This window comes from Dermacentor albipictus, chromosome 1 (assembly GCF_038994185.2).
Source record: "Dermacentor albipictus isolate Rhodes 1998 colony chromosome 1, USDA_Dalb.pri_finalv2, whole genome shotgun sequence".
NCBI classification, from domain to species: Eukaryota; Metazoa; Arthropoda; class Arachnida; order Ixodida; family Ixodidae; genus Dermacentor; species Dermacentor albipictus.
The window spans coordinates 391,081,977-391,106,316 of NC_091821.1; the positions used below are offsets into that span (position 1 = coordinate 391,081,977).

Genomic DNA, 24,340 nt, shown 5'->3' on the forward strand with positions numbered 1-24,340 from the left:
GGGACTCTCAAAGTCACGCGGAATCTCCAAACGTACGACCGCTGCTCGCATTCATTAACTTAATTTAGGTGAAAATTAGGGTAATTGCAGTGTATAGAGATATTGTTGCGTTCCCACACTATCAGGGTACGACGGGCACGGCGATCGAACACGTGTCCTCGTGCTCGGCAGTGACTATAGGCTACCCAAGCACCGCGAGCGGCGCCACTGCTCCTGACGGCTAGTGCCATCTGTGGCAGAAAAAGTCGAAACTGGGAATATCCACTGCGCATTTCTGCTGCGCCGCGCTGCAGCCGCTCGCTTTTTGTGCACGTGCAGGGCCCTCTCCTCGCTTTGCACGTGCGGCGCGTCACAATGTATCGCCTTCAGTGCGGCTTCAAAAAGATCGGCCAGCTATTTTAGGAAAGCAAACTTGTTAAAAGGAGACAAGCTCGTCAGTCACGTAAACTATGTGGAGCACACAATCAACGGCAACGATGCACAGCTCAATGCAAAATGTATTTCCCAAGTGAGCGACAACATCGTGTACGACGTGTACCTCGAGATGAGTGTCATTCTGTCATATGTTAAAAATACTGATTGCTTATAAACACTGCGAAATGAAGCCGCGCACTCTCGATGTTTTTCGTTGTCGAATATGAAGCGTATGCCTTAGTTGTTTTGATATGGCAGCTTTACAGTTGTTGTCGTCTACTGTCGGGGTCGAACGTGTGCGGCGTGCGAAAAAAAAAATAATTGTACGGCCGTGGCATCCCACTGAAAAGCCTGGAAAGGTACAACACTTGTGCTTCGCCCGTTGGAGGATCACCCACTGACTTGGTGGCGAGGCAGCTGAAATTTAAGCGCTGCGAAGCTAGCTGAACTGCTCACCTCGTTGATTTCGGCGGTCGCGTCATGCCTGCACTCGAGTTTTGTGAAAGTATCGGCTTTACAGGCGCATAAAACCTGCTGCGCGAACGCAGTTCAGTGTGAGTGGTGCAGAATTAAAGGCGCGATATGGTATTGTGCGCGTGATGCGCTCGCGCAATTAGCGCGCTGATGAACGCACACTCGAAACACTGTGCTGAGTGTTTATATTAGTAAACGTAAGCATATTATGTTGCCTTTACTTTCGCTTTATAGGGCAGCCTGGGGTATTGTGGCAGAGGTGCAAACTTGGAGTTAGCTTTGGAAATGCGCACCATGTCATGTTGCTGAATATTTGTAGAGGCAAGTTTGAAAGGCAGCTGCATTTGAAAAGTAGTGGCAAATGGCTTCACTGTCTCACCCTTATTTTCATTCTTTCATAGCTGCAGTGGTCGTGCCATGAAAAGAGGAATTCTTGCTTTCGAGAAGGAGATGCACCTGCAAAGCTGGCATTACGGCTCAGTGCGAGCACGCAGCGGTGCTGTGCATTTATGTCAACAATAAAGAATTTAATTAATGCATCAGCCAGCCACAGAAATGGGGCAAGCCGCGCGGAAAGCCAAAGAGACGCCTAGAACAAGATGTCTCGGACCTTTTCCCAAATGAGTTAGAAAAACATTCATGATGTAGAATGCACTGCTTCAGTGAAGTAACTGTGCCAGTACTGAAGGTACGAGAATTAGGGGCTCGTTACGACACAGCAGCCGACGACACAGCAGTACTTCGGACCGCGCTTTCGCTTCGGCGGGGCCGCTTTTGCCATTGTGGAAACTCAACTTCGCGCAAGAAGCCTTTTGACAACGTTCCCAGGTGGCGGCGCGACGCGCCAGTGCCCCGGCTCGACTGAATAGCGCGGGCGCGCACGTGCAGTGGCCGCCTGCAAACTGGTTGCGCCTGGCTGCGCGGGCGCCGTCTATCCCCAGTTTTGCACTGATCGCTCGCTGGGGCAGCAGTGCGCGCTGTCGTCGCGCGCCCAAACTTGAGCTTGGGTTCCCTATTGAAGAAAGAAAGAAAGAAAGAAAGAAAGAAAGAAAAGGCAGGAATGCTAACCAAAAAAAGTCCGGTTTGCTACCCTGCACGGGTGAAAAGGGAAAAGGGATTTAAGGAGATAGGAAGGGAGGAAGACGAGTATAGAAACGGGAATCGCCGTGAAAAATTCCAAGGCGGCACACGTCACAATCACAGCCTCAGCAGACCGCAAGAAGCGAACTTTAGTGCTATGGCTGCCTTTAGCGCATCACGTACGTTTCGACCACTGTCTATAGTATATTTTACTTTGACAATAGCCGTCTGTGTATATGTCTCTAACGCAGCATGAAGGCTAGACTAGTCCATGTACTACCCACCATTGCCATGGTAGCTTATCGAACGCAGCCCCATCTATATAGAAATTATATAGTAATTTTTGTAGGAAACGTTACGATGGAAAGGGCTTGTGTGACAGAAGTGTGAGCTACCACATGAAGGCCGGCACGCAAACCGGAGTTTAGCTACATAATAATGGAACTATAGAAAGGGAAAGGGGGTTGGGGGCGCTGCGGAAGAGAAAGGAACTGGGAGGGACCGCATACTAACCCAGAAAGGGAGTCACTTATTTTCGTGAACGTATTGCTTTTACGGTGAATGGGTAATTTCTTTTAGTGTATACTTAACTAATTAGTGTTGCCTAAATAACGTGTACTGTCAGTCCACCTATATTTCTCTGTTTCATTTGTACTTTTCGGGCTTTTCGACGAATTGCAGGCAAGAAGAAGGCTGATGGAACGTGCGCAGCAGCGCGAACACAAGAGCGCCATACGTTAACTGTTCAAAATAAACAACCTAGTCGTTATCATCGTCATCATGACAACATGGTGCTTCTTTTCTGGAACGTAGCGCTGCTACGTTCCAGATATTACAGCGAGCAGCTTACCCTGTGCCAAAACTTTTTCCAGCCGTGCGCCGTACGCAGCCGTAAAGCGAACTCCGGTGGTTTGAAGAAACGAAGGCGTCATTAATCATTGCCGCAGGCGGGACTTTATGCTCCTCAAATTGGTGCTCCAGCCAATTACGAATATCGCTGCACTGAAGGCTGCAGTGGCTCGCGCTATGTTCGCGCCGCCGTACAGACAACTGTGAACATGCTGTCGGATAAAAGAATTTAAGCGTGGTATACTGGAGGCTGTTCGGCATTTTATGAGTGAGGGGAGACGGATAGGTGAAAGGCAGGAAGGTAGGTTATCCAGGACTATAAGCCCGAGTGGCTACACCCTGCACTGCGCAAGGGTGAAAGTAGAGGAAAATATTAAAATGTGGACAGGAAATCCACTGTTGGCGTCGCCGACAGAGTGACAGTTCTCTGCTCTATATGTTTGGCTGGTTAAAGTCGCACATGGGCAAGAAAAAATCTATAACGATAGTTTTCCAAGCAGACATTTTTTTTTTCTCTTAAAATTGAGCACCCTCCTTTTCTAGCATCTGCAAGGACTTTATTAACTATGAAGTGTCTTCAGGCGCAGTAAACAAGTAGTAGCCAACTTAGAACGCACTGAACTGACAAGCAAAACGTTCTAATATTTAAAACACGGTGGCTTTTCTAGAGACATTTCTGTTGATGATTTCTGTCTGCTTCAGGGACACGGGGGATCTCAATAAATTTGTTCGAAACAAGTCGAAACAAGCATAAGCCGTCTTGCAGTTTGTAAATTGCAATATGTGCCATAAGGTGATTAGTTAAAAAAACTTCATTATGATTTTTGTTAATTAGTCGATAATGCATTTCAACTTTTTGTGCAAGTAATGTCCGCCTCTTCGAGTAGACGAGCTCATGCACTAGAACTCTGTTATCTGCCACAGGCAATTGAAACAATATTTTTGAAAGTGTTCACTGAAACACCCTGTGTATATGACAGTGACGGTGTTCTGGCCAACTTACATTAACGGCGACGTATGTTGGTGGGGTTAAACTATTTTACCGCGTAGAAGACAAAGGAGGCTAAGTGGCCGCTTTTTTTTTTTTGGCCTCATATCTGGCTCATTTCCATGAGGGGGACTAGCCACGTTGGAGGTAATGAAAAACCCACACAACTGTGGCTTTATTTAATGTCTTTTTCCTCACTGTAGGTCGCTCGTAATTTCATTGAAGTTCGAGCTCACTTAGGAAGTGCTCATGGGAGAAACGGGCGTCGTTTTTCATAGTGTGGCGTACTATGAAGACTATAGTTGGAGCATACAAAAATATAACAGTCGGGGGAAAAAAAAGTGATACGAGGCAGAGACGGTGTTATGCGGTGCCCAAACGTATATTGCGACCGCAGAGCGCTAAGGGTTCCCTTTTCTGGCATGTAAGGTATGTTTTACAGAGATGATACATGAGCTTGGTTTCGGATAAACTAAGGGACACGAAGAAACCAAAATGGAACGAAACTTTTTTCCTAGTACCATCCGAAGCTTGGCCACTGCTCCGCAGTGCATATGCGTCACCCAGTGAAGGAAAACCAGGCCTAAACGCGTGTGTTTCAGGCACGTGTCTATATGTGTTCTGCGGCTGACATGAGCGCGGTAGGTCGAACAGTTCACTGTCTTAACCCGATCCATGTGCAAAGATGGTTTCGCATCGTAATCTAGCGTATTTGCTTGAGTGTGCCTTGCGGTGCCTTTTGCGAGTTCATTTCCGCCTCCTACTCGGGTCAGGTCCCTCACGCCTCGCCTCGGGTGCCGCTACTTTGCGAATGCTCTTGTTTCTCTCATGACGTGTACAGCAACTTCGGTGATAGTGTTTATTTTATGAGAGGGCGACCTGCAGTAGCAAGCTGAGAGGCAGAAACAGAGAGGAAACGGGAAAAGCGAGCAAGTAGACCGTCAGGCACACGTCTGAATTAGCATCCCTGCACTGGGGGAAGAGGATAAAGACACGAAAAGAGAGGAAAAAAAAGGGGAAATAAAAGAGAGCTATTCAGGCTCACACGTGAAGGGGAGCACCTTTAACCGCCGTAGTGATCTGTCGACTTGAGGTACCGCAGTAATCGCCTTGTTGCTTTCTATGCCAGAAACGCGCAAGGCCATGGCCAAAACATCTTCGCCTGCAGAAACGGCCTTGAGTAGAGTCGCTTAATGCTGTCCTAAGAGGTCTGTGCTGAAAGTCGTACTACAAGGAAAAATGCCCCAAAAACGTGCTCAATAGTCTCTTCGCTACTACAAGATTTCAACATATAAACATGTCACCCATTACAGTTGTAGGAACGAGTAAGTATTTGTTCTACACGCCACCCCGATCCAGAGGCGGGGTGCGTCAGGAGATGTCAGGAGAAGACCAATAAGTATGCGTCATAGTTTTAGGCAGGAAATAAAATTTTTCTTGCAGCACCGGTCCCTGTTGAGTATTCGGAACTGTTCGGGTTCTCTGATGAGTGTATACCGGGCAGCCTCGTCGACGAAGCCACCATCACATCAGCAATGCCGGTGTGTTTTGACAGCCGCTGAAATATCATATGTACTTTTTCGTGAACTTTATGGTGATCGTGTATTATTTCATTTACTAACTGCTCACGAGTTCTGTGATGTAGGGCAAACCGCTTATTTGCCACTCTTTGGAGTCGCAAAGTAAGTCTCACATGCGAGGTTGCTCTTGCAGGACGTATTAGCATCGCCATCTCCTTCAAAGCCATTCTTGGGTAATCGGATTTTTGCACCTGATGTTACTGGAGACACCACAGGGGAAATGAAGGCGTTGTTGCTGGTTTATATCCCAAAAGAAGACAACCTTGGTTGGTGACGATAACTTCAGAAATTGTAGCTCGAGAGATTTGTGAGGGCAAGACGGCCAAGTGGTGATCGGGGAAACGGGAAATACAAAAAAATGTGCACCTTCAGACGACGTAAAGCGATATGTGTCGGGATCAAATTATCTTTGTCGAGCACGATTTGTTTGCGATGTTGAAGCGCAGCGAGGAAGTCTTAAACACTTACGCAGTGCTTGTATACTCGCTCCAACGAACGTTCTTGAGTTCCACGTTCCACTGGCAGGCTGCAGCGTAAAGTTGCAGCAAGCTACGACAGTTTGCCACTCTGAAATGTATACGATTATGTTAGCTGGACAGCAGATCTGTTGGGTGACATTTACCGTATTATATATTGTGTTATAAAACGGCTGTCCCGAGTGCGCGTACTTGCAAGTTCTTTTCTCTGTATACACCGTAGGCTTTGTTCGTTCGACCTTTGAGAATAATCCGTAATCTTAACCGCGCTTAAGCTGTCAACGTTGTGAAATGAACCTTCTCGCATTTTAGTCGAAGTGGACTCTGTTTCGTGCAGCTTTGTCGTTGACGCCACTTCGCGAGCATTCACTTGTCAAAAACGTGACGTCATACTTACATTTCAGCGGGTGAAATGATTATCGCGCTTCGACTGTCCGACGCCTCTGTTATGCATCACCCGTGAACATAGTGTCGGTTGTGTTCTTGTCGTCGTGTTTTGTATTATGCTGTGCATGAGACAACTCGTACGAGTCTTGACTTGAGCAGAGAAAAGCAGGGTTCAGAAAAATGGTTACTGGCATGAAGAATCAAGCTGGGAAAAAATGAAAGGAAACGAAAAAGAAAAGAAAAGAGGGCGGGCGAACGTAAAGAGCCCGACAAGTACTGCAGATGAGCCAAAAAAGAAATCTTGGCTGAATTACGAAATCTACGAGCTGCTCTTATCGCGCGAAGAGTTCCTTCGCACGGGGAGAGAATAATTCACATTGCGTTCTGTAGTGCTGTTTAACAAGAAAAGCAGAAACAATCAGAAAAGTTAAACGTCTGTTTAGGACACTTCTATATGGAAAAATACGCTGCGTGCGTAAGAAGAGAAAGACATTTCAAGTGCTTTCTGTTTTTGGAGTTTTGCCTCTCTTTGGAGTTTTACGTCAGATGGAGAACGTGAAATAGTGATGAATGAAGATCTGACGGGCAGGGCACACTGAAATACTGTGTCGTGCTGGAAGATGCCCTTGCGTTTAACGCCTGCGCGTCGGAAAGAAAGAGATAATTGAGTAATGCGGGTGAAAACATTTAGGACCTCTACAACTCCATACCCCACGTGCGTGTGTTTTTTTTTGTATGTGCGCGTGTGTGCGTGCGTGTTGTGTTATATGAATGCGCTTGTGTAAGGGGGTGGGTGAGCACACCAATGAGTCTTTATTTTTGGGTATAGAAGAATGCTATTGAACTTCATTTGATATGTACTACACGTTTAAATGCATGATATTCCACAACGCGATACATCTTGCTGCGCCGGCGAACGCGTTTGTGGATTCTTTTATGCCTCGAGAGCTGCGCTGATGAATTATAAGTGAAAGTGAACAGAATTCGCACCAATCGTTGTAAACTCGCTCTCTTTAGAATGGTGGAACATAACGCATTCGAAACCTGCAGAAGTTGGCGCTGAAATTCGATTGCTGCTTTCTCGTTCTTTATATAAGAAGAAAAAAAATCCATTGAATCTACAGAAGTTCAAGGCAATGTTGCGAGAGAGAGCCTCGTGGAGACAGCGCAACACCCACGCAGCACCCACGTGTTTCTTAGCGTTAACTACCAGAGCTAGCTAATAAGCGTTACTGGCAACGTACCTCAGAAGCTTTACCGTCCTGGAAGCTATCGCTTGAATTGACAATAATCCTCCGATGGTTTCTGCTCGAAACTTTACCGTTCGTGATCTTGTATTGTATTTCTATTTTGTATTGATAAGAACGTTAGTTTCGTTCTTGTTCATAAGACATGCCCGCCCAGCATGGAATTTATGAGAAGGCATGATAAAAGAGGTGAGTCAACAGTGGTCGACATCGGCGAAAGACAATGCCTTCTTGATAGAATTAGTGCACCACGTGGTTTATGGTTGAGACTGCACACCCTTCGAGATCGGCCCACATTTTTTTACTGCACTATCTCCGTGATAGTCCCATATTCTTCGTTGAGTAAAGTCGCGCTTGCGGCACCGGTTTTGGACGCACGCAGTTCGAACGTGCGCATGCATCTGTGTTTAATTCTGGCCTTTTCCCACTAATTACGCATTATTAAGCATTATCACGACGTAGCGCTACGCGAACTTTGTGCGCCTTTCTCGTTTCAAACTTCATTTCGATGCCTTCTTTTGTATTTTTCCATGCACCAGAAAGCCCCAAATCGTCTAATTGGACGAGCTGAGAGTGTCCAGAAATACCGAGATCTCTCTAACCCCAAATCATTCTGAAGTCTCCGAAGGAGACCCTGTCTTCAAGAAGGGCTCTGGAGCCGAATTCACAAAGCTTTTCCTTCATAAGTGCTCTTTGCCATTGGCTATATCCACATTAGTTATGGTAATATCTGGAAAATCGGGATTGGCTGGAATTCGTTCTTACGGATAGGAGGAGGAGGAGGAGGAAAGAAAAAGAGAAGGCAGGGATGTTAACCAGAGATACACCTGGCTAACTACCCTGTTCTGGGGGACGGGAAAGAGGGAATAGAAAGGTGAGATAGAGGGAGGGAGGGGGGACGAAAGACGCGGTGAGCTGCTCACGCACGCGGAGGGCCTGAGATAAAAGATAAAAGCAAGTCAAAGGCGTTCGCGTAGGCCAGTCGCCCTCAATAAAGACAAAAGTGGCTTCACAGCTTTGTGCGCCGCCGACGGACAATAGCCTTTTGTGACTACGGGCTCTGGTTTTTGGCCCTTGTCGATGCTTCGCGTCGAGCATGTGTGCTTGGGGCAAATCTTTTCCCGACTGCACGAAAGAGCAGACTCGTGACCCGAAATCCAGGCGAAAGGGCGCGAGACAGGTCGCGACAGTGTATAGCGTTCGCCGGAGACAAACAGGCAGGGGCTTCCAGGGGTCGCTCACCCGCTGTGCATCGTGTCGAGTGACTGCGAAAAGGCCACTCGAGTGGAGTGCGAGCTTCTGGGGCGAAAGCGTAAGCCAGGTGAGAAACAAAAAAAAAAAGATGTCGTGCTCTTGTCGATCCGCTACAATATCAGTAGGTTGACGTGCCGATAATATACTATGACACAGTGCTTCGCATGCATGAAAGGGCGCTTGACAGCTTCGCTGAAAGGTGTTAAAAAATACATTGTCGGAGCCGAGCATCTCGCGCACCTGACCGAGAATTCCTTCCTGCCGCCTGTACTCGTGACCTCGCGACCACGACCCCTCCAAATTTCGACCTTTCAAATACACTTGTACGGCGTTTAAGCAAGTCTGAGTCTGTTGCGAGTAATCAGGCAGACACGTCTAAGTAAACGTTTCACTAAAATCCGTCGCAGTAATGACTAAGCAAATGTCGTTTAGCATGCGAGTTTAACTATAGCGAGTAACCGGCGATCACCCGGTGATACAGTGAATAAATTACGGTATACGTTGACATCCAGCGTGACGCGTGGCCGCGCTGAGACGCGTACTTACTGTAGTATATATATATACATACATACATAAATACATACACACACACACACACACACACACACACACACACACACACACACACACACACACACACACACACACACACACACACACACACACACACACACACACACACATATATATATATATATATATATATATATATATATATATATATATATATATATATATATATATATATATATATATATATATATATATATATATATATATATATAGATCTGCTTTACGAAGAGGAGTCCCCGTCCCCTTTCTAGGGGCACTGCATCTCTCTCTTTTATTTCATTTCTATAACGGAAGAAAAAAAGACAGCAATATTTTCGCTTGCGTAAGTGCGCGCGTGCATGCATGAACGCGTAGTCATCATCATCATCAGTCTGGTTACGCCCACTGCAGGGCAAAGGCCTCTCCCATATTTCTCCAACAACCCCGGTCATGTACTAATTGTGGCCATGCCGTCCCTGCAAACTTTTTAATCTCATCCGCCCACCTAACTTTCTGCCCCCCCCCCCCCCCCTGCTACGCTTCCCTTCCCTTGGAATCCAGTCCGTAACCCTTAATGATCATCGGTTATCTTCCCTCCTCATTACATGTCGTGCCCATGCCCATTTCTTTTTCTTGATTTCAACTAAGATGTCATTAACTCGCGTTTGTTCCCTCACCCAATCTGCTCTTTTCTTATCCCTTAACGTTACACCCATCATTCTTCTTTCCATAGCTCGTTGCGTCGTCCTCAATTTGAGTAGAACCCGTTTCGTAAGCCTCCAGGTTTCTGCCCCGTAGGTGAGTACTGGTAAGACACAGCTATTATACACTTTTCTCTTGAGGGATAATGGCAACCTGCTGGTCATGATCTGAGAATGCCGGCCAAACGCAACCCAACCCATTCTTACGCGTAGTGCAGCTGTGCTAACTGCCGAAAGAGGGTGTAATGACTTTATTGAAGGTCATGATTAATACCGTATAAGGTGCTCCTCGGCTAAGTGGACGAGAGCCAAATGGCCGATGTGGGCCGCCCAGCTCAGTGACGCCCGCCAGTGCATAGGAGGGGGACCTGGCTGGTGGAGAGACCTGATGATTGTGGGCGGGTGAACAGGCGATGAGGTATTACGTCACAAGGCCAGACGCGTGATTCAGGGAACGCTGTTGTGAAGCACTATGCCAGCTCAATCTGGGGTAGTGGGGTTCCCTAATCTGGGGTTCCCTAAGAAACTGATGTTACAAAGGGTTGCTTGAATATCAGTTGCTGTCATCAGTGAACCACACGAGCACTTCATTGTGCCACTTGGGAAGATCGAGTCTCATTTTTTTCAAGCGCGACAAAGCGACAAAAAAAAAAAGAAAGGGAAAGAAAGGGAAATTTATTTTTTTCGATCCAGCACAAACATTAAACACCGAGATGAAGTGCCCAACAAAAACCCTATATGCAATATAGCGCATTTGTCAAGTATATGTACGCTGAATAAGAGAGAGAGAAAGAAACGTTTATTGTTCGAAACAGTGCCCCGAACGAGGCCCGGTATCCCCTGCGGTGGGAAGGCTCCTTAGTCCAAGAACCCGCTGGCTTCGACTGCCCACTTGGCCCTGGCGACTAGTTGTCGTTGGTCTTCCAGGTCCTCGAGGGCGAGCTTGGCCTCCCACGTTTCTAATAGGTGGTCTTCGTTTGCTTGTGTTGCTTGTTTCACATCCGTTTTCGGTTGCATTTCGCTGCCTTCCTGCCACGGGCATTTCAAGAGCAAGTGTGTCAAGGTGTTGGGCACGTTGCACAGTGGACATGGGTAGTCGTGGAGCGTAGGTTAGAGGAGGTGCATTATCGTTCCGTGAGTGCACGTGTTGCTTTGTAGGCGTCTGAAGGTCATCTCTGCCAAGTTTTGGGTGAGGTGCAGGGTATACCCGACGCTCGAGCCTGTAGTGCTGTAATATGACCGAGTAGTTGGTGTGCACGGCCTCTTCTGCCGTGGGTCGGAGAGTGCGTGGGGCGAAGGGAGCCCGGCTGGCGTGCTACTTTGTCCCAGGGCTACTTTGATTGCCTTCCTTATCATGATGTTGAGCTTTATTAGTTCAGCGTTTTTTAAAGCCAGGTATGGCGTGCCGTATGTGATGCTGCTGGTGAGCAGTGCTTGTATTATTCTTAGCGTGTCTTGCTCCTTGAGCTCGCTTCTTTGGCTTGAGATCATCTTGAGGAGGTGGGTGAGCTGCTTAAGGGTTCGTTGTAGCCTCGGTAGGCTGGCAGCTCCCGATCCGTCCTTGTGGATGTGCAGTCCAAGTATTCGTATAGTATCGAACTTTGGTATTGTTGTTCAGTTGCGGGTGACGCTGGGGTCGGGCTCTTCGTAGCTGAGTCGCCAGCCACTCGTTCTTGCTTTCAGGACGACGTGCTCAGACTTATCGGGGGCGCGGCGGAGTCCGCAGTTGCGGAGATAGCTTTCGATGGTGTCTATACGGCTTCTCGTGTGCTGCCTTCTTGCTTCCCAGTGTTCGTAGCTCTGGTCCAGAGTGTGATGTCATCAGCATACATCGCGTGACGCAGATCTGCTGTGGTCTCGAGGAGTTTGGTTAGCTCGATCATAGCTACGCTGAAGAGTAGCGGTGAGGTTGACCTACCCTTGGCGGCATGTCTCTGTTTGTAAGTAGGAAGCTTTCGCTGCGGATGTTGCTTATTGTAGTTGTAGTAGTTGCTTATTGGTCTGCCGAACTATCCACAACTGAAAACTCTCTCTAGTGCATCAAAAACGCTACGGTAAACGATGCGTTAAGTTTTATGTGCTTGAATAAAAAGAGTGAAGTGTCAAAACAGCGTAACATATATGATACGTTGGACGTTACAGAATTAATATGATTGTAAGGAAAATCCAGAGAGGAAGCATGAACAAAGGTTTGCAGCATGAGTAAGAATATTTACGACACGACTGACTGACAGGTTGAAGGCTTGGCGTCAAAGGAAAAAAAAAAAAAGAGGGACTTCTCCATGCTGCCGTAAATGCTTCTCTGTCAAGCGTATAGTCATATTTCTTGGAATTAAATTTCGGTTTGTCGCTTTACGGGGCAACCGCATTGTTCGCAACATCTTCGCCGTCCGGTATAAGATGATTTTGAAGTTGAAGAGACCCACGCTCGCTCGCGTCTACCCGCCTTGCGCCCGCCGCGCTTCGCATGATGTACGTAAAACCGCTTCGCTGAAAGTTGATTGTACCACGCCATAGCTGCCATAGCTGCATATACCCGGGCGCGTCCCAGGCGAGGCAGCCCAAACACGCGATAACAAAAAATGGCTGTGGCTTAGGTAAGGTTAAGCCCAGGATGCGAAGCATACTAGCCTTTATTTTAGTTGTTGAACCACTGTTTAGCCTGGTGAACTGCTGTTGCTTGGCTATATTTGGTTCGGCTAGACGAAGAAACAACTCATGCATTACTTCTTCGCCTTCAAGAGTGGAACGCGACAGCCATAGAGTTTCTAAAAATACCCTAGAGGGAAATGTGGCGCTAGTGTCTACGGGGGTTCTCATGAGCGTCGCCTCAACCTACATGGGAATGATGGGAAGTACAGGCTTCGGATTGACTTCGATCTTTAGACTAGTGGCGTTTGCTTCTGGCGCAGTAAACAACGCTATACTCAAATATTATCGCGTAAAATCTAATTCTATTTCTGCAGTATGTTATGTAATGCACAACACGCTACATAAACTTTGCATGACTTTGAGATGGAAGCATGGTTTACTATGGTTTGTCAGCAGGACACACCAGGGTATGCATACTTGTGCGATTCGGTTCCCAATTTAACGCCAAAGAATAATTATTTATTCATTTTTGCAACAGCAAAACAACCGTACATGTACTTATATAAAAACACTCATCAAGTATTTATGGAAATAAAAATGTTGTATTGTGACAAAGCGTTGCGCCCTTGAGAGGAATGCTACAAGTGTCGTCTGCTGCGACGCCTGCTCGCTGCAAACGCGAGACTTTTCTCGCAGACGACAGGCACTTGCGAACTCTCTCGCTCTTTCGAAAGGTTGCGTCGGCTGTCACAATTTCTGAACGTCTTCAAGTACTTTAGCACATCTGCTGCAGTGCTAGCTAGGACGCTAGTGGCCTCCTACGAGTATGCTCCATCATATTTTATATTGGCGTACCGCTTCCGAAGAGGTACAGCGCGGCTTTGCGGGTAACCATTTTGCGACACTAGACTACAGCCAGGAAGCAGCAATTTTTCCTACCACAAGTAAGTTTGTGTTCTCAAAGTCCTAAAACACGCATTTCAATGAGCACATAAAGGAGCACGTAATGACGCCCTCAATAAAATTTGATTGTCAAGCCACTAGAAGTACAATTGTATATGTCTTGTATCATATAGTGCCTTCTTTGTTCTATTCTGAAGTTTCATAAAGCACGTAACGCTTCAGTGCCAACCTAACACACTTAACAAACAAAGGTCTAAACGCTCAAAACATGTTCTTTCAACGTTTACGATGCCGCCGCTTTCTCGTCACGGCTTCGACGCCACACCGCGACACAAGCATCGTCCCAGTCGCTGGCCCAGCGCGCTATCGCCACTCCGAGCAACATAACAAACGCAGATAGCTTTGCGTTGCACTGTCCAACTGCAGGTTATAGCAATTGCGCTTGGAGCGAAACCGAAACTTTTAAAAAAATACTTGTACACTAGTTCGCCAGTCAACAGAATGCCAATCCGAAGCCTGTACTTCCCATCATTCCCATGATGGTTGAAAGATCGCAGCGCCAGATTTGCCTCTAGGTATACTCATATGAAACTCTATGGCGACAGCGTTCCCGTCGACCCGCCAAGGAGTGTAAGACAATGGGCTACAGGGCAGCGACTACGCGCCCCGCATTGGACGCGGTGAGCGTCGAGCAAAGCAGCGTTCGGCGCGGCAACGAAATGTGCGCCTGAGCAAGAGACGCACGCCTTAGAAACAGCGCGTTTCTAAGGCAACACCGCATTCACTAGAGGCGCTTTTGTACCGCTTTGAAGCGTTGTACTCGTGGCTCAGTGGTAGCGTCTCCGTCCCACACTCCGGAGACCCTGGTTCGATTCCCACCCAGCCCGTCTTGCAAGAGTTGAGCCAAAGCCACTTCTCCTCTGTCGTGACGTCACGGTGTCACGTGATTTCATGGTCACCGCCGCGCCTGAGGAGCTGGGTTGAGCCCTCGTAATATGCTTCGCATAATAGGAGCTGTTCGCAGCGATCGCGCCGCGTATCGAGGCGCATATATGCCGTGTCGCACCGTCTGCGCATGAGTATAGGCGTTCGGATGCGACCTCGCGCGCGTCCGCAAGCATACGTATATGGTCTGGGCTATATAACATAACTATCGCGTCCCATCAGAATTTCTGTCACTTAGGCGCTCTTCCATGCGTGACGCAGTTGTAGGGCCTTACCGGCTACATTCAGACCGTATAAGCCTTTCTGCGTTTCTTTATATCGGTAACAATTGTATGGACGCTACAGACGCATTTCTGCCGTCGCCGTCGCCGTGAGGTTCCGCACCAAGCCCAAGGGCGATGTAATCGTCGCCGCGCGCCGTATGCTGCATGTGCGAGTGAAAGCGTGCGAGGTATGCTGTATGCTCGTGCAAACGCGTACGCGGCTCAATCTCGCCTGTGCGAGCGAGGAAGCTAAGCCGGAAGCGCGCCTTCTGTCACGCGCGAGGCACGAGGGAGGGGGAGGGGGGGGGGGCGTTCTCTTCTTGTGGCTGCTGCTTACGCCGCGGCCGTGCATCTCGAAAGCGATCTGAGACGTGGCCAAAGTGCGCGCCCGCGCGGGCCTCATCTTCAAAGCGATCTGCGATGTTTCCAGAGTGCGCGTTAAGTGCTGGTAGCTTCGTATGCGCTGTGCTTTCGACGTTTTGTTCCCGTTGAAGCGAGAGATACGCAAGGTCAATTCGATCGCTGCTGCTGCCGCGATTCCTCACTCCAGTATTTTGACAGCGAGTTTCCGCTCTCATCGAGCGAGATGTGTTGATGTTTACCTGTGCGCGCATGACACCGTGCTTGTTAATTTATTTGAAGCGCGTTGGCGGGCTAGTTGGTTTGAATCCAGGATAGCATGTGTAAGCGCGTCTGAACGAGGACGTAGAAAGAAACGGACATACAGAGCGCTGTCTCTGTGTGTCTGTTTCTTTCTACGTCCTCGTTCGTCGCGCTTACACATTACATCATTGGTAATTTAGTTATTAGGCAAATGTTTACAAGTTTATACGGTTGATAAAACCTTACTTCGTATAGTTATCTACTAATTTGCTATCGCAATCGGTGCTTCACCTTTGGGGCGAAACTGCAACTTTTTTCTTTTCTCGGCCTTAACTCTTCAGCTTCGGCCTTATGCACTGGTTACACTGCTATCTGAGTACAGCGGGCGTCACTTGATCGGGAACAAGCAATTCGCACGATTACTGACGATCGCCTTTTCTTGTGTAACGAAATATTATGAACTTTCAAATAATGTAATAATTCTTGTATGCCTGTTTTTTCTGGCCTTGCCAGTATGCAATTTAGTAATAAATGGTTTAATGAGGCGTATACTGTTAATCATTCGAGCCTATGTATGCCTCATGCTTCGTATTCTTTGCTTGGGCTCTTTTGTTCGCAATATCGGTCGTTATCCACGCATTCGGGTTCACCCTTTACCGGAATACCTTTATTCATACCTTAGCTGACGACATTTTGATTTTCACTCCAGACACGCACAGCACCCGCATCGTCTTAAACTTTCTTTATAATGTTTTGATGAATTGTCAGGAACGCGCCCGCATTTAACCGATATGACAAAGACCTTTCATAGGACCACACCTGACCACTTCCTCAAGTGGTATATACTCGTATACTGAGAGATAGATAGATAGATAGATAGATAGATAGATAGATAGATAGATAGATAGATAGATAGATAGATAGATAGATAGATAGATAGATAGATAGATAGATAGATAGATAGATAGATAGATAGAGAGAGAGAGAGAGAGAGAGAGAGAGAGAGAGAGAGAGAGAGAGAGAGAGAGAGAGAGGGGGGGGGCATTTTTTGCCTAAAACAATTGAGAGGACTTGGTAAGCCGCGTGCATGAGGGGTAGACAAAATACTGTAGACTGCAATATATGGAGTAAAAGCTGGTTAGCTCAAGCAGGCTAAATGACTTTTTGTCTCCGCCTCGTTCCAAAAGGAAATATCAATAAAAATTATTATTATTTTCAGCGTCACCATCAGAGACACATCAATACGTACTGATTGCTGGCCATATTTTACACACTTGACGAGCTTTCTTTGCCAACACAACCTATAGGTGCTATCTGTCTTCCTTGGTCACCCTTATGGGACATCTTTAGTGCCCGCGACCTTTGGTAAATAGTCGCCTAATGCAGTGATGACTCTACCATTATGTTGGTAAGTGGTGGCACTCTTCATATAGAATCAAGTCCATGACCCATATGTAAACGAACAGGGATTAGCACCGGTTCGATTGTACGAAGTGGTCGCGTTGAACCATGCACCATATTCGGTGTCGTTCTTTTTCTTCTTTCATTGTTACAGTTAGTGGGAAGTACATATAAACTTAATTCAGATGTCGACATACAATATAGCGTCCCTGTCAGTTCACATGCAAAGAAGTTACTTCGTTGGAGCATGGTTAATATTTGGGATGACCCATATTGTGGCCAAGTCGATACAGTCCTTGATGCTGCAGCAAGCTACATGGCGGCAAGACACTGGTATCCTTCATAAGATTCTCATTCCAGACCTAAATATCGGCGTTTACGAAGCTTATGATCCATTCCCGCATATTCTTCTCTGAAGGCATTTTGTTGCTGATAGAGAGTTGGAACTGCTGCATCAACAATGTAGATTGTCTGCTCAAGGGAGACTTCTACGCTTGTAGGGGCTGCCACTGGTCCAAATTCCAAGAGCAGTGATGCTGCATTTAGATATGCAGTTGGTAGAGGTGAATTAAACTTGCTGGCCCTGTCGGCACATATCTCAGAAGTGCAGGGCGGTATATCTATCCGTAATTTTCTCGGCTTTGGTCTGTAGCACGCATTTCTTTAAAGCTTGCCCTCAACATACATGCAGCAGCTAAATTAGAACGACAGAGACTGACAAGAAACACGTTGCTTTTTGATCACAATGACTCTTCCAACGACTCTGCTGTTGCGAATTTCATTTGCCTCCACAACTTGTCTAAGTAAGCTTGCTCCAAGCAGATGCTTATTTTGGGTCCTTTCACAATCCAGGCTTCCAATGAAAAGTTCGAAGACCGGCGAGCAAATATTTTTAGCCAACAAAATTTGTTCTTCGTAAAGTGGTACGAAAAACTTGTAGAGAGATCCCAAGTTCGTAAACGTTACGAAAAATTTGGGGGAGTTGACAGGTACGGCGAATTATCAGAAGCGAGAAAACGACAAAAGTCTTCAAACCAATGCTAAGGCGAAATGGGTAATGCAAGCTTTGTTTTCCGTTTTCGGCGGAAGCCTTGCAACGCGACCTATCACTTTTTTTTTGCCGTCTGTCACTTTGCGTTTTTGGCACTCTAGCCAGCTCTAGCCATCCATCAGTTTTATCTTTTGTGCTACAACCTGTGGTGTTTTCCTCGCAACGGGCCCTTTCACGTGTCTCTACGGCACACGTGTCCTTCACTATAGTTTGCTTGAGTCAATCAGACTTGTTATACTATTCAATCAGGTATTTATTACTGAAGGCACAAATGACCCCCGGTGAGCACTGAGAAGAAACAAATGCTCGCGAAGCACTCTTCGAAATGTGCATTTGCGGAAGCTCCGTTGACAATGCCGCTGAGTGCGGGCCCGACTCACACGCTTCGCATTCTATGTGAGAGCATGTATACGCGAAAGTGATACTTTCAGTTTACAACTGTTCGCTTCAAAGCCTGTGGGTATATTAGCCATTGTACACATGTATATATACGCACAAGCACATCGAATTTCAAGCCGCGGGAAGAGCGCATACGAGCACACAACATATGGCGCTGAAAAAAAGTGCAGCACCCGGCGTCGCAGTTACCGGCTTGGGCCGCGTGTGTGCATTGTCACCACTGTTGAACAGTTTATGCCGTCTCTGCCCACCAGCCTGCGCGCGGCCACAGTCACGTGACAAATTTAATGGCTGATTCTTCGCTCAGCAGAAAAAAAGGGCGATAAAAAGTAGACGCATATAGTACGTGTCTTGCGATCACCAAACACTGAAGGACATGTAGAAAACACAAGCAAAGGACGAGCCGGTGAGCATTTTCATAAGGGTGCTTAGTAGTCCTGTGTTCTTATATCGAACTGTCTTCCAACATGTCTATCTAGAGCGCAGGAGATTCACTTGTATTTGCGCACGAAAACGTAGGTAGTCATATAGACGAGGTGCACGGATGTCTCATCATTGCGAGCTGTACAAGTTGAACAGGCAAGGTTCTTTACGAGCGTGAGCGCTGAAACGTCCCTTAATGGCGCGCCAATTTTTACACGTGGCAAAATGTTAATTCGAGGCAGCGGAAACACTACACGGGGAAAAGATACGGCAAAATCAGCTGGCGCATGCATGCAGAAGTTGAAGCTATGAAAATGGGTGTGTGTACACCCAGACGAGCTGCACTTAGCCACAGCAATGTCACGCTCCAGCGGGTGGATCTAGGCGCTCGCTGCATATCTCACCTAAATCGGGATAGCGACACATCGTCCGCCGTCAATGGGCAGAACGCACGTATTCGTACTCGTGCAAACTTCTCAACGTTACTGGAACGGTATGGCGGCCATTGAAATAGCACAATGTGACCTTCGACAATGAGATAAATGTTAACGGCAGCGCGCGGAATAATAAGAATGAAAAAAAAAATGTGCAGATCTCATGCACTGTGGAAATCAATGTCTAGCGGGTACGTACCTCTAGCTTCTCGTTTGGTTCTCTGGCTTCTCATTTAAAGGAGGACAATCGCGTGCGATGCGACCGTATGCATGATGACAATGCCAAGACGATGGCACGACGTTGACAACGTTTCCATGACGGCGACGACGACAGCAAGACGATGACAGAGCCGAGGATGGCTCGAGGATGATGGCGATAAGGGTTATGACATGATGACGATGACTACCATCGCTGCAGCGATCATGATTATGTGACGGCTACGCCGCTGAAGGAAGTATGACGACGACGCCATGACATCGACGGTGAGGACAAACGAATAACGACAATGGCGACTCCGACGCATTGCGTCTGATTTATCGTGCTCCAAAGAAGAAATATTACAATCTGGGGGCGTATTCACAAAACGGTTTTACGCTAGAATTGTTCATAAGATAAAATTCCAGCCAATCATGATGCTAGACATATCATTAGCGAAGGAAGTCGACCAATGGCAAAAAAAAAAAGAAACATCTTATAAATGAAAATCTTTGTGCGTTTTGCCGTCGCTCTGTTACAACCTGGGGCAATCCCGACTTCAGAAGGCTTCGAAGGCGGTGTCGACGTACCTATACGATGGTAAGGAGTGGAGCGTTCACCTGAAAGACATTCACTTGTTTTTGCTCGCAAAGTCATAACACCGCATGCTTCGCGAATTAATCACGAAAGAGCACCCAACAGACTAGCGAACTGATTTCTTGGCATTAAATCAATTCAGACACGCATTCTTATAAGCATTATGTCTCTTACTTGACGATGTGATTGACGGCTATTGTGGATCTTCTCGCACTCGGGAAATCCTCGGTCGCTTGCTTACGGTAAAAATTGGAGTTATGCGACGTCTTATTTTTGAGCCTCCTACGTGCAGGTTGCGCGCACTGAGGAATACCTGCACCGGTATCCGCCAACTTCAGTATGTGCAATCCCAAGCCCTCAGAACATGTCCTGCCTCTCAATGCGTCCTAGCGCTACCTTTAATCGTGACGTGAGCCGTTTCCCCGAGTTTATTCGCGTGCAAATTTTCTTTTAGTGGTTCGTGTCGCCTGCGACTATTTGGCTTAATTAGATCAGTGTGTACTCTTGTACAGTTTCGGAAGGTTGACTGCCTTCGCTGAACAGGACATTTCAATGTCACCTGCAAACCGACGGTTGCTGAGACTATTGTTTTATTGAGAAAAATGTTTTCTAACGGAACATTCTAAAAACTGTTTGTAAGAATGCAGTGAATAGGATTGGTGAGATAGCGCCTTCTTCGCCGACACCCTTTCGGGCAGAATTCACAAAGCTTTTCGTTCGTAAGGGCTCTTTGCCGCTGGCTGGCTACCTGCGCTGATAATATGTCCAGCGTGAGGATTGGCTGGAATCGCCCCTTACGAACAATTTTATCGCAGGAGTGCTTTGTGTAGGCGGGCCCTGCATATTCTCACTATTTTGTGGAGAATTATGGTACCTTTAAAATCTCTGTAGGTGTTCATTAAGATAGTGACGGATGCTTCTTCTACTCCTTGTAGATGTACTGTCTCCATGACTACTGGTATCTCTGCTAAGTTAGCAACAAATAAAGGTCAAGCCAATCCTCAGTCGGTACGAAGAAGGCTTGCGTGGCTTCTATGAACGCTAGGCGATATCTGAAGTCGAAGATGTGGATCAAGTAGGTGGAGTTGGCGATGACGGTGATCTAGCTGGTAACTTGCTGTAGCGAAGCTCGTAGTGTAGCGTTAGCGTCTGGTTTCAAAAAAATGTGATCGAAATGAAAGCAGGATCGCCATTAATGACAACTTGGCCTCGGTGTCGGCGTTTTCTTTGACGTCAGTACAACAGTGCCAAGAAACCCATCGGATTGTTTTGCACACTTTTATAGTACGTGGGTTCTCATTTCAAGAGGTATAGACACATACTATCCCACAAATTTTTCGCATACATAAGGACAGAAATCTGCAGAAACCTGCAGGAAATAAGGTCAGATAGCACTCAGTCAGAAATCTGGAGCGCTGGTTTCACCAATAGGACATGTCCGCGTTTGAGGCGGTTCTGTGGGAGACCAAACAAACTGCTTATACGGAAAGCGGCAATCTCCCCAGCTATTTCAATCGAAATGCAGTAATCGTTTTCTTCTAGTACCCCAGCAGAGTTTCAGGCAGGAAGCGCTGCCTTTGCGATTACTGTTCACTGTTAAACAAACTATATATCTTGTCGGTTCGTGCATGCGGTGCCGTGCCAGTGATGGATCGCGTAGGTCAATACATCGCAAGGCAGTACGACAAAAGTAAACGATCCCACTATCAAAAGTTATCTAACCACAGCGGTGCAATTGAAGGCGCACTGTGCACAGCTGCAAGTAGCAGTGACTACGCGTCGATTTCGCCCCATGCATTTACTCGCTCGAGTTGTCTATACTGCGGGGCCGAACGGTTCGCTCAGGAGGTAAAAACATTTCACGCGTGTCGACAGCTGCTCTAGGTGCGTATACAGATACGCTCGTCGCTATAAGGCGCGCATTTCTCAATTGAATGCATGTTTGAATGACTGCACCAGCACTCCTCACAATTTTCCTTCCGCACGCGCTCTGCGCAAGCGTTGTATTTCTCGCCGTCATTCGTAGATTATCCAAACAAGTTGGTTTGAGTTTAACGAGCGTTCGCTGCAAACGCTTCACTATCACCATTGACATTCGTTGAAAACGGCAATTTCGTGCGTCACGCAGAACAATCTCTCACTTCCCCTCTCCTTTCTCTCACTTTAGTTTTGAAGCTCTTTCCCGGAGACGTCTAATTAGAATATTTGACGTGGTATATGAGAGACGCTTGTCGTGGTATGCACGCAGGAGGTGTTTAGAGGTCAACAGACTTTCGAAATGTCTGGCAGGAATGTCAGAGAGAACAAAGGAGAGACGACGGAGTGAGAAGTAACAAAATGGGCACTGTAAATTTAAAAGAAACCAATAAACCAGGAGCGCCTTGTAAGCATGGAAGTGCTTGAGCAGCATTCTTTCAAAATCTTGGCGTACCATTCAGATGGCGCATTATACTTAAAGTGCTTGAGTAGCAACATGTTTGCAGTTTGGGCACTCGTATACGGCCACATGCACATCTTCCTCCGATTAAAACCGCAAGTATATTTCTCTACCCTTTAGTAAACGAATACCACAGTGATAATTCGCTTTCGCCGCCGCCATTTTTCGTGTAATGTCACAGACTCCCTCGCGCGCTTCGTGTCTCGGAGAGTCCATTGTTTCTTTGTGCTCGAGACAAGTTCCTTCGGACGCCTCAAAGAACAAAGATGTTCTTTGTAAAAAATGTCTGCTGTCAATGCTTGGCAAAGACCGCCCGTAATGCCGTCAGAATGGTTTTCTTTTAATTGCAGTGTGCGCGTGCGTTAAAACAGTTCGTCGACTGCCGAACACCTTTCGAAAGGGACGTTGTTGGCCGCAGCGGCCAGCTGCTCCGCGAAGACATTCCAATTGCCAGGTTAGTTCTGAACGTTAACACTGGCGTTCACACAGACAGGTGAATCGCACGAAGGAAATTGATCAGACGTGTCTGCGCACGACGTGGAGTCAATGAACCAACCTTTGCGGCAATGTCACCGCGAAAATTTCCGATATTCGCTATGTTCATGCGGGGTTCACCTGGTGGTTGGGAGGATTGTGGATGCGGAAGTGTTGCGGACAAATGGGTTACTGAATCGCGCCTTTGGTGTAGTTACATCAATGTATTTGCTCTCTTTATATGCGATCCCAATCTCGAGCGTTGTAGATATGCACGGAGAAGTTTACACAGAGTGGTTAGTGAACCATGTTTTTCGGACGAGCCCTTCCCGAAAAGCTGCCCTGCTTGACGCGAATATGGTTCGGCAGGTGGCAAAGATACCACTGTAGCGGAATCCTCGTCAATTATGCCTACGTCTGCGCAACGATTTTTCTAGCACACTACAGTTAGTACGAACGAAACGGAGCGGTTCGCAGTTTGGAAATTGCCGTAACGAGGGCCCACACAATTAATTGGGCATGCTGAAGACCACATACTATCTGAAAATTGTACCATGGTATAACGACAGAACCAAGCAGGCAGTACTCGAACAAGCGAGCCAGCTGCAGTAACTTGCAAGATAAATGGGCTTTCATGAAAGAAAAATTTCTGATCCATCAACTTGTTTCTCACCTACCGTTTTGTATGGGAACTGTAGCAGAAGCTTCTCTGGTGAAAATTCAGGAAACGGTCCGCATATGCACATGCTTGAAGCGAAGAAGCATTTTCTGAACTACGTTGCAAAGAAAAGAAATAATATAAAAAAGAAAGAAAGACAAATCTGTAGATCTCACGCACATGTGGAAAATCCGGGCTAAGAGAGCTTTATTTGATGTTTACAGAAATGTTTTACGTTAACTTCTTTTTATCACTTTTTTTTTATTCTCTTCTGTGTAGGCCAACGCTTCTGGCTAAATGAACGCTCTGGTTCTATTTCGTTCCCATTACTTCTTTGCACACACTTTGGTTTTATTGCCTTCTTCCCTTCTCACCTCTTGTGTTACATGTGTATTCGGGCTGCTACTCAGTGGCACATGGACTGCAAATACCGGCCGTTACTTTAACAGTCATATTATTTATCGTTTTGAAATGCCACGTTCACGTTTCTATCACCATGAACGAGGAGAGAGGGAGAGACCCACGGATACTGCATGACAAGAAAAGAAATTGTTCGTCATAAATAGCACGATTCGATTGCCTGCGGTGTGCTTAGAAATAAATAAATAAATGCTTAGAAATAAAGTACAAAGACATTTAGACATTTACCGTCACTTACTGCAATATCGCCACCTGGTGTATTGGTGTATTTACAGCGAAGCTGTTGAGAGCTACATTCCCCAAGATCGTGTCCGTTTTAACACAAAACTATTATCATCACGATTGGCTCCATCGTCGTCGTCTTCTTCCACAGCTGGCTCATTGTCACCCCTACGCGCTACCGCGCGAACGTGCTCGTGCCAGGGCTAACGTAACCAATATTACATCGAAGCTGTTAAGGGCTAGTTCCCCCGGGATCGTGTCCGTGTGTAGACACAAAACTCCCCATACATGGGGAGATTCCGAAGGTAGTGCAATGCCGG

The 24,340-nt window shown here is 46.8% G+C and overlaps 2 protein-coding genes across 4 annotated transcripts in view; one reads left to right on the forward strand and one right to left on the reverse strand.

The window, feature by feature from the left end:
- Positions 1–2,740, forward strand: part of LOC135914318 (transcription factor SOX-1-like) — a 60,255-nt gene extending 57,515 nt beyond the window's left edge. Inside the window, exon 3 of the mRNA XM_065447122.2 lies at positions 2,650–2,740. Within this exon, the coding sequence (XP_065303194.2) occupies positions 2,650–2,709 (60 nt within the window). The 3' untranslated portion in view covers positions 2,710–2,740. The remainder of the gene's footprint in view (positions 1–2,649) is intronic.
- The window catches only part of LOC135914339 (progranulin-like), a 538,683-nt gene that overhangs the window by 89,777 nt on the left and 424,566 nt on the right, over positions 1–24,340 (reverse strand). The window contains exon 3 of one of the 3 annotated variants that reach the window (XM_070532034.1): positions 5,854–5,952. The exons of the other annotated variants lie outside the window; for them this stretch is intronic. Coding sequence (XP_070388135.1) covers positions 5,854–5,952 — 99 coding nt within the window. The remainder of the gene's footprint in view (positions 1–5,853; positions 5,953–24,340) is intronic. 3 annotated transcript variants of the gene reach the window in all.